The following is a 14,442-nucleotide window of genomic DNA, read 5'->3' on the forward strand; positions in this document are numbered from 1 at the left end:
TCACCCACGAGGACAGCGTGCCTCCATCACCTCCGTCACCTTCATCATCATCATCACCCTCCTCTGTGTCCGAGCCATCGTCAACAGACATGCAGCCAGCCATCACTGCCTTTTCACGTCTGCTGGAGATGTCTGAACGCCCCAAACCCTCCAACAGCTCATCATCCACAGTCACAGAGGACCGTGAATCCGTCAGGGTAGCTCCACCACCACCATTAAGTCAGCAAACACAACCGTTCCACCGCCGCAACCGCCACTCTTCCTCTTCTAAGATACCACAGCTCACCCCTATCCTCCAAGCATATCGTCATCAGCAGGGTGGAGCCGCCCACAGACCACAGCACCCACCACCACAACACCACGCTGAACAGTCTCTAGCTGCCTCAGACCATGCAGACTGGGACTCTGCCGACGACTTCGCCAGTCCTCCATTGTACCCCAGGCCTGTATCCCGCCATTCCGACACACCACCGCCGCTGCACACACCTCCTGGGTTGACTGACCAAGTGGATGAAACCATCAACGAGATCCCTTCGCACCAACCTCGTCCTCATCGGGAACCCGACCACCTACCACCAGGGAAGGCAATCACAATGCCCCCCCGTCGGACGATGAGGATGGTGTGGATGGATTCTTCAATGATGAGGAACAACCTCCCACATCTGCCGACCAAGCTGCCCTTCTGCTCTTCCGTGAAAAGTGGAAGGGAACTTTCTCTGAAGACTCTACCTGGGAGGAATTCACCACACACTGCACCACCTTCGCCACTGCCGCACGAGAACTGGCCATTAGCTTGAAGAAATCACACACCTCACGCACGCCCAAACCGTCATCTCAGTCACGCCCACCAACCTCACGCCGCCCGCCGCAAGGTAGACCCATCCCCAGATTCGACCCCACCGAAGCCCGTCGCCTGCAAGGCCTGTATTATCACTCCAAGAGACGGGCTGCACGGAAGATTCTGGGGAACAACAACACTATCTTCACGGGCTCCATCGACGACACCGAACAATACTTCACCACCTCCCTTGCAGAAAAATTCACAAACACATCCATTCTGCAGGAGCAACTAGATCAATTCACTCCCACTGCCCGTGAAGAACCCACCACCGAACTCTTGTACGACGAACTGCGACAGTCCGAGATAGCTGCCAAACTAGGCTCCGCCGCCAACACCGCACCGAATTCAGACAGATGCGAGTATGCTCACCTTAAAAAGGTCGACCCCACCGCTGCCATCCTGTCCCTGATCTTCAACCGATGCCATGTGGAGAAGGACGTTCCACAACCGTGGAAAGACGCAGTGACGATCCTGATTTACAAGAAAGGGGACACGGATGACATCTCCAACTTCCGCCCAATAGCGCTCATGTCGACCATGTATAAACTGTTTATGGGCGTACTCGCAAAACGTCTGACCAAGTGGAGCATCTACAACGGCATACTATCGGATGAGCAGAAAAGCGCGCGGCCCTCGGAAGGATGCTACGAGCACACCTTTTTGCTGAAATCAATCGTAGCAGACTCTCGACGCCGCAAGCAAAAGCTGTGCATGGCCTGGCTGGATATCCGCAATGCCTTTGGCAGCATCTCACACGACGTCATACGCTCTTCGCTCCAGCACATTGGTGTCCCGGCGGACATGATTCAGCTCATCGGCAACGCGTACTCTGGTGCCTCAACAACTATAAAAACACCTGCAGGCAGCACTGCTTCTATCCCAATTCGTGCTGGGGTGAAGCAGGGCTGTCCCCTGAGCCCTATCATATTCAATCTATGCATGGAGTTGATTCTGCGCATGGTCAAATCTAAAGCCAGTCAACTCCGCTCGGGGGTGTGCAAGTTTCAGAGTCGCACCGTCTCGTGTCTAGCCTACGCCGATGATTTGGTCCTGCTGGCCCGCTCTCCAGATGCTCTCCAACAACTTCTCGATCGTGCCTCGGACGCCGCCTCGGTGCTCGGATTCGAATTTCGGCCTGACAAATGTGCAACCCTATTTCTCACCACCGAAGGCAAACGCCACCTCTGGACAGACCGCCACGACTTCATTCTTCAGGGTGACCACTTGCCGGCCCTTGAGAACGAACAGTCATACCGGTACCTAGGAGTACCAATTGGGGTCATCCACAACATCGATGACATCCCGACCATCATCCCGCGTCTGATCCACGATCTCCACTCCATCAACTCTTCTCTTCTCGCTCCGTGGCAGAAACTGGATGCGATCCGCACCTTCATTCAACCCTGCCTCACATACGCTCTTCGTGCTGGCGATCCGCTGAAGAAGTCGCTCAGTGAATACCGCTCCCTCCTCGTCAGGGTCCTACGCGAAATCTGCAACCTGCCAACCAGAGCCACTCAGAGCTATTTCTTTGCGGCGAAAAAGGCCGGTGGCCTGGGATTTCAGGATCCTCTCGTGGAGTGTGACATGCAGGCGATCGTCCAGGCAGTCCGTGTGCTTTCCTCCAATGATGACAACGTCACCACCATCGCCAAGGAAGATCTTCGTGCCTTTGTCCGTCAGACAGCCCAATCCAACACGACTGCTGACTTGATCTCGAAATACCTCTCTGCTAAAGACGATCCCAGACTGCGAACACTTCACTACTCTTCCCACTCGTCGCTGTGGTCGAGAGTCAGAAAAGCCTGTCGCCGCCAGAACATCGCCATACGCTTTTCTGATACCGAGCCTCCCACCATTTCTGCGGACGAGTCTGACGCAGTTAAGTCCAACCAGGTATCGTCTTTTCTACACCGTTTGGCCCAACAACGGTATGCGGACTCGCTGGCTGCTCTTCCTGACCAAGGGAAGGTGGCTCGTTGCCTGGCTGAGGACATCTACGCCAATGGCTCGAGCTGGCACATGAATGGACTCAACATTCGCTTTAAAGACTGGAGATTCATTCATCGCGCCAGACTCAACGTGCTCCCCCTCAATGCCAACAAGAGCAGATTCTCCCACACAGATCCGACATGCCGCCATTGCACCCAACCGGAAACCCTGCCTCACGTTCTCTGCCACTGCCGACCGCTGATGACGCAGATGCGCGAACGTCATGACCTTATCGTGGACCGTATATCGAACGCAGTACGATTCGGCGACGTCACCACCGATCGTGCGGTGCAGAACTCCGGACTACGCCTTCGCCCGGACATCGTTGTAGAAGAACAGGACGACGTCCTGATCATCGATGTCACTTGTCCCTTTGACAACGACGACAACGCTCTGGCCGATGCAGCGCAAACCAAGCTCAATAAGTACGAACCTCTCAAACAACACTTCATTGGACTTGGCAAGCGCTGCGAAATCCACCCTTTCGTCATTGGAGCCCTGGGATCCTGGTACCGCCCGAACGAGCTACTTTGTACCCGACTCGGCATGACGCGACGCTACAAGAACCTTTTTCGCAAGTTGTGCTGCTCGGATGCAATCCGTGGATCTACCGATATCTACCGCCTCCACCTGGGTTGCGACTTGGCAACCCAGGATGCCCAGTAAACCATAATAGACATAAGATCCTATATCATATTGCGAACTTACCCGTAATTCGACAGAACACTTTATATATTTGTAAATAGTATATGTATATAGTTATGAGTTACTTTGGTGGAAACAAACAACAAGGGTGGGTTTCTTTCTGCTTTCACCTAATTCCTTCCAACATATCGTCTTCTCCTAATGCCGCTTACCTTTTTTTCCAATGTCACTTACTTCCTTACTTACCTTTTCTCCACCTTTTCAACTTACCTTTTACTTATCTGTTTTCCCTTCTTATTTTTTTATACTTAACTTAAATACTTTAATATAAGATATTGTAGCTATTAGTTTTATATGCATGAAATAATTACTGTATATATTGATTGTTGTAATTGGGCCCATCAATTTAAATAAACTACTGATAAGAACTCTGTTCTTATCAGCTTAATATCTGATATGTCGGGCAATGCCCGACTCTTATATTAAACTGATTTTTGGATATCGGCCATGGGATTGGAGCTTGCTTCGCCCTGGCCACGGGTTGTCTCGGTATTGCACTACCTCCGAGTTCGGCCCATTTCCCTTCGCGGAAGGGAAACACATTTACTTTAAACAAAAGAAAAAAAAAACAAACAAAACAGCCAGCAAATCAAATAGCTAAGCGAATTTATTTTGTCTATAACTAACTAACCGAGAAACGAACTGTTTAACATTTAACTAAATAACATACGTCTCTTTTCGACAGAGTCGGCGAAAGACGAAAAGACGTCGTCGTCGTCGGAAAGGAAGACAATAAAGGCCGTCAGACGGTAAGTTGCAAGTGCAAAAGTAGTGAAAAGTAAAGGGAGGGTGCAACCGTGTCGCACCGAGCGTACGTTCGCGTACAAAGTATGCTCGCCGTGCGTCGTTCGAGCATACTTACCTGACGCGAGAGGCACCTTGATCAGCTAGGAGGTCCTCTCAGGATGAGGCCCTTTCATTGCACTTCGACTGGGTTGACTCCTGCGATTACCCCTAACGTGGGTAACTCGAGCGTATAATTTCTGGTAGTGGGGACCTGCGTTCGCGCTCGTCCCCTTCGTTTCTCACGATGGGAGGAAGAAGCGGAGAAAAGAACAAATAAAATAGAACACAATAGAAGAGGGCCTTTCGTCCGTCAATTGTGTATGCCACGCTTTGGGACATATATAAATTCGTTGTTCGTTCGGGGTTAGGTTGCATGCTGCCAAATTTTTTACTGACCTATCCCAAAATGCATAGCGAGATGCAGGAGAAATTTATATCAGCTATTAGCAAGAATAAATTACTTGTATTTGACATAAATTACTTGTACTTAACAACGACGTAAACGGCCGGCGTGTGTGTATATTTTGACGGACGGCATATACATTAGGAAAATATACAAATTATAATATGTATCGTCGACGTTAACAGTAATGATATTGCATTGCGAACGTTTTTCTTACTTAGTCGTATGTTTGTTTAGCTTTTTATAGTAATTATTTCTATGTATCACTGACATTTAACGGCTCGTAGTGTAAAATTCGTTCATTGAGCTGCTTGTCTGCCGATTTCATGAAGCATGACCTTGTTGACATTACAGCACTTGCATACAATGCGAATCATTATCGCCCACAAGCACAAAGCGTTTGTTTTACAATGAGAAAGCACGTCTGCAGCAAGTTCGCGACAGACATCGCGTGCTTCCTACGTCATATGAAACGATCGCATTTCGCGGCATTACGCGCGAATTTTCAAACATGTTCTTCTTTACGAACAGGTGTACATTGGATTAGAAAGAACGCTTGACATGACGATTGTAGTAAAGGATGATTCCTTCGTTATCCGTACTGCTTGATTTTTCATTTGTTGCATGATTTCTACGAAAAGATACAATAGAACCGTGTGTTTCTCATGCAACTTGTAGAGTGAAAAATGGCGAAAGCTCTTCTTCTGTATCGCTTCTCGGCCTTTTGGCTAAGATCAAGTGTAGTATCTGTTGGACACGGTGACGAGTCGAGTTTTGCTGTTTCCGCGTCTGCGCGTTGGTTTGGTTCGCTATTCTGTCGGTTCGCCTTCATAATCGTGAGTTCGAATCTCAGTTGTACATATTTTCCTTTTTTCAATTTTTTAATTTTTGGTGTGTTTATTTTCTGGCAGTTCCCTAATAGGGGGCCTGTTTGGGGGTACCTGAACGGGAGGGGGACTTTCCTTAGGTTCTTGAAGTAAGGGTCTGGTTGGGGGGCGGTTTGGCCAAACCCCAACGGTGTTTAGATTCGCTCTTTTAGTCCTAAGGTTTATTATTATTATTAAGGTGTGTGGGCTTTCAGCCATTTTGCTTTTTTGTTTTTTTTCCCTCGAGTGTTATTTTGGCTTATCCTTGTAGTTAAAGCCAACTTTTATTCTCATTTTTTCTATATTATACATAGCTTCATTTTTCTGTGTGTATTCTTCGACTTTTGCTATTACATTCGAACGACCGAGCGATTTTCATCGCTGTTCTTTCGATCGTTCCTGTGACAGCTACTGAGTCAATTTGTTCGAGCTTCGTTTGACATCGAGCGACGTTGATCGATCTTACTTTTTCTCTCACTAAGCTTAGTGCATACACTCTCGCTTAGTTCCTTTATTCCATATCACTTGGAATAAACTGAGATAGCTTTCGAGCAAGTTTTCGTAGCCTTCGACTTTCTTGCTCGCTACGCTCTGACGCTTCGTAGCTTATTCGCCTTTTCAAAGTGCTAAGTTATAGCGTCCTTTCTCTGACGACAAACATGATCCCGTACAGTTCTCGTACGGTAGATCTTGTTCTCCACCCACTGGTGGAGTTAAAAAACTTAAAAACGCGTTCGGTCATCGACGAACTGCGATGGCAATGTAAAGACTTCGAAACCAACACCGAAGCTGTTGTTCACATTGCCCCCGATCGATTTAGAGTGACTTTCACGACGGCTAGGAAAATGCTAGCATTTTCCAACAACGACTGTCACATAGCGGGGCATCCCGTCGAAATTCGATCGCTATCACCCAATACTTGGGTAAATATTTCTCGCCTCTCATACGGCGTACCTGATGAGGCGATATCGAAGGCATTAGAGCCTTATGGCGTAATCAAGTCGATCTCCCAGGAGGCTTACAAGAAGATCTACACTGGGGTTCGCAACGTGTTTATGCAAATAACTGCCAACATTCCTGGCAGATTACGCATCGCAGGCCACTGGTGCGTGGTAAAGTACAAAGGCCAAAAGCAGGTGTGCTTTAAATGCCATGCACCAGGCCACGCGATGAGCGATTGCCCCAAACGACACACTGCGCATGCTCAGTCATCGCAGGCTGCCACCACAACCAAGAGGAGCGACAAAACTATACTTAACTCGCTACCTCTTGTCTCGTATGCTGCAGTTGTCAGTGGTTCGTCCGCCGACGACTCTGACGGCTACCTCACCGCAGGGGGAGATGTTCCCTCTCAAGACTCGGCCTCTTCTGAGATTCACGAGGAAGACAAGAGCATTTCTAATCGACCCTCACCTGCGGTTACATTGAAGAAATCGTCTTCTTCTACAACTGCTCCCCAAAGCACCGCTACAAACGTAGCCTCTTCGACAAACGAAGCAACTACATCTGCTCTTCCACAGCCAAAAAAATTAGTTCCCTCTCCTGCCATCAGCCCTCGCAAGGGCAAAGGTAAACGACGTAGATCTCCGTCCCGTTACGGAGAAAACTTTGTCTCCTTCCTCTTCTTCTCAATGTGAAGCTCCAGCTCCCAAAAGGATGCCTTGGAAGTTCCCACAAATGAGGAGGAGGCGACCAATCCCGATGATACGTCTGACTCAGACACCGAATCCTTGGCCGTGTCTGAGGGAACGACCATCGAGGATATTGCGGACATGGACTCGGCCCTACAGGATCTCCTTACAGAGAACTTCGACGAAACCTCTCACTCTCTGAGTGACTCGGCAGCACAAGCTGCATTAACCTTGTTCGATTTGGCTCATCTTCCTCTACCCGAGGACGATGAGAACTTTTAATTTGTGACAAACCCATTTTCACAATGGAGTCACCTCGTGCGGATAGCATAACAGCTATCACTTTAAACTGCCAGGGACTTCGCCAATCTTCTAAAAGAACAGTGTTGTTTTCCTGGCTACATTGTTTTAAACCAGATATCGTGTGCCTCCAAGAGACACACTCTATCTCCTCTTCCGAATTTGACGAATGGGTACGGATCGAGGGTGATCGTGGCAATAATCCCTCGGCCTACCGCGCTCTTTCATCTCCAGGCACCTGCCGTTCCCGAGGAGTGGCGATATTATTTCGCCCTTCTCTCACCATTCTTTCTTCCACCGCGGATGACGAAGGCCGATTGCAGATCGTCCAAATGTCTTTCCATTCCATCACTTTTCAGTTGGTCGGTCTGTATGGCCCTAATCAGAAGCGTGCTGGCACCTCTTTCTTCGCCTCCATTTTTCCGCAATTAGACGCTACTCTCCCCACTATCATCTGTGGCGACTTCAACACCGTGGTCGATGCCAACAACGACCGACGCGGATGTAATCCTTCTTCTTCTTGGGCATACAACTGGCCCCCTAGTCTCCAATCTCTAACGGAGGACATGGACCTACACGATATCTGGCGCTTACGACACCCTCGTGACCGTGCATATACATGGTCCCGACCTGGCAACCAACAAGCGTCGAGACTGGACATGTTCTGGCTATCATCGTCCTTGATCGCCTCCGTGAGTGAAGTGGGTATTTACCCATACTTCCGGAGCGATCATCGCTATGTCTTTCTTCGCTTTTCCTTGCCTTCAGCTCCTAAACGCGGCCGAGGGTGTTGGAAGTTCAACTCGTCCTTGCTGAAGGATCCCGAGTATGTCTCGCAAATTCGACACTTCTGGAAAGAATGGCGTGAAGAGCAGTCCCATTACCCCTCCTTGACGATCTGGTGGGATGCCGGCAAGCAGCTTTTGAGAGAATTCACTCAGGATTTCTCCCGAAATCGTGCAGCCGAACGTCGCTCTTCTCACACGCACTTGGAAACATCGCTCGCCGATCTCCTTCGGCAACAAGATGCAGGCATCGATGCTGCCGATTCCATCGCCAACGTCCGTGATTCCCTACGGGAACACTGGCAACAGCAGGCACAAGGTGCCAGGATACGTGCCAAAGAGCAGTGGGCAGAGGAAGGTGAAACCTCCACCAAGTACTTCTTTCGCTTGGCGGCCTCTCGAGGTGTAAAGAGGCTCTTCACCGGACTTAGGACTGCTCACGGCACAATTGTCCGCACATTATCCGGCATCCTATACCATTGGATTCTTTTCTATATCACTCTCTTCACGGCTATTCCACTGGATCGGAAAGAGGGGGATACTTTTCTCGATGGCCTCGCCTTCACACTCTCCTCGGAGGACTCCCTCTCGTGTGAGGGGGATGTCACGTTGGAAGAGTGTACGACGGCCCTCAACTCCTTTTCCTCGAGTAAATCCCCCGGTGTAGATGGACTCACCTACGAGTTCTACCGCCATTTCTGGGAGATTCTTGGACCGGACCTCGTGTCCGTCCTAAACAGCGCCATGCGCCAACGTTCGCTCTCCCTAACACAGCGCACGGGCATCATCACTCTGCTCCACAAGAAAAATGATCGACTGGAGATGAAGAACTGGCGGCCGATCACTCTCTTGTGCTCGGATTATAAGATCCTGTCTAAGGTTCTCACTGCTCGTCTGTCAGGGGTCATAGCTTCAGTGATCTCTCCGTGTCAGAGTTGCGGCATCCCGGGTCGATTCTCCGGCGAATCGGTGCGTCTCCTCCAAGACATCGTGGAACATGCCAATACCAACTCCATGGGAGGGGCTCTGATATCCCTGGATCAAGAAAAAGCTTTCGATCGGATCGATTGGAGCTTCATGCAACGTGTGTTGGCACGAATGAATTTTGGACCGTCCTTTCGTGGTTGGGTGTCCCTGCTGTACACCTCTATCTATTCGCGTGTCCTGGTGAATGACACTACGAGCGCACCTTTTTCTATCTCACGAGGTGTCCGTCAAGGATGCCCACTCTCGCCACTCCTCTACGTGTTAGTGGCAGAAACGCTGGCCCAAGCAATCAAATCAGACCCGACAATAGATGGCTTTCGACTACCATCAGGCAAAGTCATCAAACTGCAACAATATGCAGACGATACAAGCTGCCTTGTGTCCACAGATGCTAGCCTCTGCGCACTATTTTCCCTATTCGCCCGTTTCGAACGAGCATCGGGAGCTAAACTCAACATCTCGAAATCCAAAGGCCTCCTATTTGGTCCTTGGATTCATAGGACTGATTTACCTGTCAACCTACAATGGTCCACGACCTTCTTAATCGTCCTAGGCTGCCGAATCGGCAATGGTATTCTGCCAGACTGGGATGGCCTGTTAAAGACATTCGAATCGCGCCTACGAGCTTGGAAACAGAGATCACTAACCCTCCGTGGCAGAACGCTGATCGCAAACACGTGTGGGCTCTCTCTATTCTGGTACCAGGCAACAATCTTCTCGGTACCCAAAACGGTGATCCACGAGATCAACAAACGACTCTTCCCTTTTATTTGGAACAAGACTAGAGAGCCTATTGCCAGAACGTCCATCGTTCAACCCCGCTCTCATGGTGGCCTTGGGGTCATTGATGTAGCGGTGAAAATAAACTCGCTCCGAGTCATTTGGCTACGAAGGTTACTAACCAGAGCCTTTACACCACCTTGGCCTGAACTGCTGGCCCATCATATCAAGAATGTCTTCCGACAAACAACCATCGAGCTTTTCCAAAGAACTACGATCCCCGCATACCTCATCCGACGCATGCCCAAATTTTACAGCTCCCTCATCACCACCTGGGTGGAACTAAGGGGTAGTCGTGAGGGGGATGCTTGGATTGTCCCCAGCGAAAAGTCCACCATCTCACTCTCGGACATGACAGCCAAAATAGGCTATACCATCCTCAGCCATGCCCGAGTAAAACAACATAAGACAATCCAACGCTGTGAAAATCTCCAAATCCCGGTACATTGGCCTTCGGTCTGGAACTCCCTCCAACTGTGGAGCTACGTGCGTTCAATTCATGACACGGCATTCATGTCATTTCATGGAGCACTCCCCACAGCCGATCGTCTCGTCCGTTTCGGAATGGACGTAAATGCACTCTGCTTCTGTGGCCAACCAGAAACTCTAATCCATCTTTTCACGGACTGTCCGGCAGCACTATGTCTCCTTGCTTGGATCAAACCGTTAATCCAAGCACATCGTCCGACAGTGGTACTCACCACCAGCACCATCCTCTTTGGATTTAAAAAGCAGGATAAAATGCCATCGATATTTACTGCCCTCCTCGGAGTCATTCGACACCACCTCTGGCTTAACAGAAACTGCCACCGTTTTGATCGCCTTCCATCCGATCCGGTACTAGCACTCCGTAAATGCAAAGCCGCTGGTCGTTTCTTGATCAAGATGCAACAACGACACGTGCCGCCACACCAATTCCAAGAGCAGTGGCTAGTCGATGGCATCGTCGGACATTTACACACGGACGGGTCCTTGGTATTTTCCAGCGACTTCGTCACATAATGTACTCGTTTTTTGTATGAGTGGGTGAGATGGGGGTCGCCTTAACTGGAAGTACTGCCTGATCGCCCACTCTGTATTGTAGATCTAGTGGGTTGTGGTAGTACTACATATGGGGTGGTGCTGTCTCAGCCCATGGGGTCCTCCTTCGTCGTATTGTCCTCTTTATGTTCACAATGTTTTCACCGTCTTTTCACGGTTCTCGTTCCCATTCATAGTTTTTCCAATGTAGGGGAGAGGGGCTCACAACCTCTGACGATCTGCGTCGCTAGTAGCGACCTCCCTGAGTGTACCGGTCTAGCACTGAGAGTTCGTAGTTCTTGCACACCCCGACTACGTTAACTCAGCCGGTCCCCACCCAAAACCAGATCAAGTGTAGTACGTGTGGTGCGCGTTGCGGTCTCTCGGTGTAGTTATAATTTTACAAATTTTTTCGTGTAAAAGAAGTCATCGGTCGATAATCCACACAGAATCTTGTTTATAAAGTGTTCCTGCTTATTCTGGCCAAGTTTCATGAGTTTTGGTCAAGAAATTTTGATATTATATTGCTGTTTTGTTTTTTGCCACGCATCGTGATCATCTTTTTGTCATCGTGCTCACCTATCCCGTCGTCGATTTTGGCAAGTTTCTTTCACTTCGAACTACCAGTTTTTGCTATACACGACTCTCTGGACTCGTATCGTCTAAATTATTATCTAACCTGCAGTGGATCGTATATCGTTCTGCTGTTGTTGTCAAATTGCCGAAGTATAAACTACACAAAATAAGATCAAGTGTAGCTGCTAACAGACACGGTGACCTGTCGAGATCTGCTGTTTCGGAGTCTGCGCGTTGTGATCGTTCGTTGTTCGTCATCATATTCAATATCGTCTTCAAAACTGTGAGTTCGTTCCTTGTTTGTAAAGTGTTATATTTTGTATCTGTTTTTCTGGTAGTTCCTTATTAGGGGGCCCATTTAGGGGGCAACCAAACAGGAGGGGGTCTTTTCTGTTTTTCTTGTTGCTAGGGTCTAGTCGGGGGGTGGTTTGGCCACTTACTGACACCTTCAGTCTTCGTTCTTATTTTCGCGTGTCATATCGCCATTTTGTTAATTGGGAAGCTTTCTTCCTCGATTTATATTTGTGAAATTATAAGACTTCACGTTTGCCTTATATTCTTTTTGGTTTCTGCTATAAGTAGGAACTGCTATATACTGTGTGCCTTCGAGTTTATATATTTGCTCGAACGTTTATTTCGCTATACCTAACGATCGTTTATCGAAGGTCGTTTGTACTTTGATCGGGCGTTGTTATATAACTTCTTGCTCGTACTTTCTATTATTATATTACTTTATCTTTGCCTTAACGCTGATTGCTGTTATTCAGCGTTGTTTAATCTATTGTTTGATTTGCTTGGGCCTTTGCCGTTCAAGTTATTATACTTTTCGCGAAGCACGTTGTTTGTTTGCTTCGTTTCTGCCTATTTTTGCCTTGTTTTTGCTAGTTTGTTTTAGACTAGCGCCTTCTGCCTTTTGTTCTCGGTGAATTTAATATTTAACTGTAGATTTTCTTAATAATTCTGCCTTTGCCGTTGTATATTTACGCGGCGTTTATATTATTCGTGGGCGTAGTCGAGCACTTCTGCTTGAAGATACGCTAATATCCTGAGTGTTTTTTCACTAGTTGTTATATTTCGACTGGTCTAAGCGTGTTCTATACTTTTTCTACTTTTATTTGGTCTGTTTGACCGAAGACTTTTTTCTTTGGGCATTTTTTTCTGCCATAAACGTCTGATTTCTTGCTTGTATTACTGAATGCATGATTGCATGCATTGCTAATTTTTTTCATACGCCCCCGTTTACTAATATTTTGTGAACGGAATAGCAATATTTTATAATATTAAACTTGCACAATGATACCGTACGCATCAAGAACCGTCGATATCATACTGCATCCTGACTGCCCCCTTCCTAAAAAGGGGGCCAAGGATGTCATAAACCTTTTAAAGACACGGGAATTGTCTTCTACAGTTGAAGCGGTCGTACAGATATCACCAGAGAGATATTGCCTGACTTTTAATAACGCTCGCCAAATGCAGGCGTTCTCAAATCAGGACTTTTTGGTACACGGGAAACCCGTGGAGTTTCGATCAGTTTCCCCATTTACTTGGGTTTATATTTCCCGTCTTTCATACGGCATCCCAGACGAAGCCATCACTAGGGCACTTGCCCCTTACAGTGGCGGCATTAAAACCATCAAGTCGGTGCTGCATGAAAAAATATATACTGGTGAGCACAACGTGCTCATGAAGATCGTGGCAAACATCCCCGCTTGCCTCCGCATAGCCGGACATTGGTGTGTGGTTAAATACAGTGGCCAAAAGCCTGTATGTTTCAAGTGCCACAAAGAGGGACACATCATCGCTGACTGTCCATCTTATCGAGCTGCTCTTGCTCGCTATAATAATAATAATCCCAACGAGGATAACGCTACTATTAGTAGCAATAATAACACGGAGTCTTCTATACCAGCTGCCCCTTCGCGATCGTATGCCGCGGTTGCAAGGAGCAACGCCTTATCTTCTAATACCTCCGAGCGTACCGGGCCATCCACTCCCGTGCTAATAATTAATAATAATAGTAGTGCCCAGTCGGTTCCTGCCTGCGTTTCCGACGCTCCGGAATCTGCCTCTTCTGCCTTGCCTGCCCTTTCTGCCCCTTCTGGGGGGGGTGGCACTGTTGACATGGAGTCCTCTCCATCGGAGTCCTCTCCTACACACCCTTCAAGCCCCGTTCGACGACGTGGGAAAAGACGCCATTCTCCGGTTACTTCACCACAACCCGAGGAGAAACGTGCGACGCCTGACGACGTGGCTGTTGGTGACGCTGATGATCCCGTAACCACGGAATCCCCACCTGAAACTGTGCCCCTACCTGCGGACACTGATGAAGATGATGATGATGACAATGAGGAAACGGATATGAACAACGAGACAAACACGAACACGAACGTGGATGGCGATGATGATAATGATGATAATGACGATGATATTAATGATAATGATAATGATGAAAATGATGAAAATGATGATATTGGTGACGACAAAGAGTCACAACAATCGGAAGTGGACCAAATGGACCCTGCCGACTATCTTGACCTTGGCGAGGATGAATACCCTAGCGATGATGGTGATTCCTTCGCTACCGTTTCGGAGGCGGAACTGCCCAACTCGCCTGCTCCTCGTCTCGTGCGACTTTCACTCAGGAAAGACACACGACCTGAGAACCGCAATGCATCTTCTGGTGCCGTCTTCTGCTGGCACGGGGCTCCACTTTGTCCCTTTGCTTTTCTTCTTTCTCTTCTTCTTTTCCTTTTCTTTTCTTTTCTCT

General features: G+C 48.3%; 1 protein-coding gene, 2 non-coding genes and 1 pseudogene across 3 annotated transcripts; all 4 read left to right on the plus strand.

Moving 5' to 3' along the window:
- Positions 1–128: 128 nt before the first annotated feature.
- Positions 129–3,499, plus strand: LOC124449166. The gene is made up of 2 exons (XM_047000117.1): positions 129–493; positions 580–3,499. Exons 1-2 carry the CDS (start codon positions 129–131, stop codon positions 3,497–3,499), a joined length of 3,285 nt encoding a protein of 1,094 aa, XP_046856073.1.
- Positions 3,500–3,878: 379 nt separating this feature from the next.
- LOC124450129 lies at positions 3,879–4,061 on the plus strand. The gene has a single exon (XR_006949872.1). It is a non-coding gene; the product is annotated as a U2 spliceosomal RNA (small nuclear RNA).
- Positions 4,062–4,392: 331 nt separating this feature from the next.
- Positions 4,393–4,556, plus strand: LOC124449896. Its single transcript, XR_006949661.1, has one exon. It is a non-coding gene; the product is annotated as a U1 spliceosomal RNA (small nuclear RNA).
- An 879-nt stretch (positions 4,557–5,435) lies between these two features.
- Positions 5,436–5,545, plus strand: LOC124450158 (annotated as a pseudogene).
- The last annotated feature ends 8,897 nt before the right edge of the window (positions 5,546–14,442 follow it).

Source organism: Xenia sp. Carnegie-2017, unplaced genomic scaffold, assembly GCF_021976095.1.
Source record: "Xenia sp. Carnegie-2017 unplaced genomic scaffold, XeniaSp_v1 HiC_scaffold_23, whole genome shotgun sequence".
In the NCBI taxonomy this organism is placed as follows: domain Eukaryota; kingdom Metazoa; phylum Cnidaria; class Anthozoa; order Malacalcyonacea; family Xeniidae; genus Xenia; species Xenia sp. Carnegie-2017.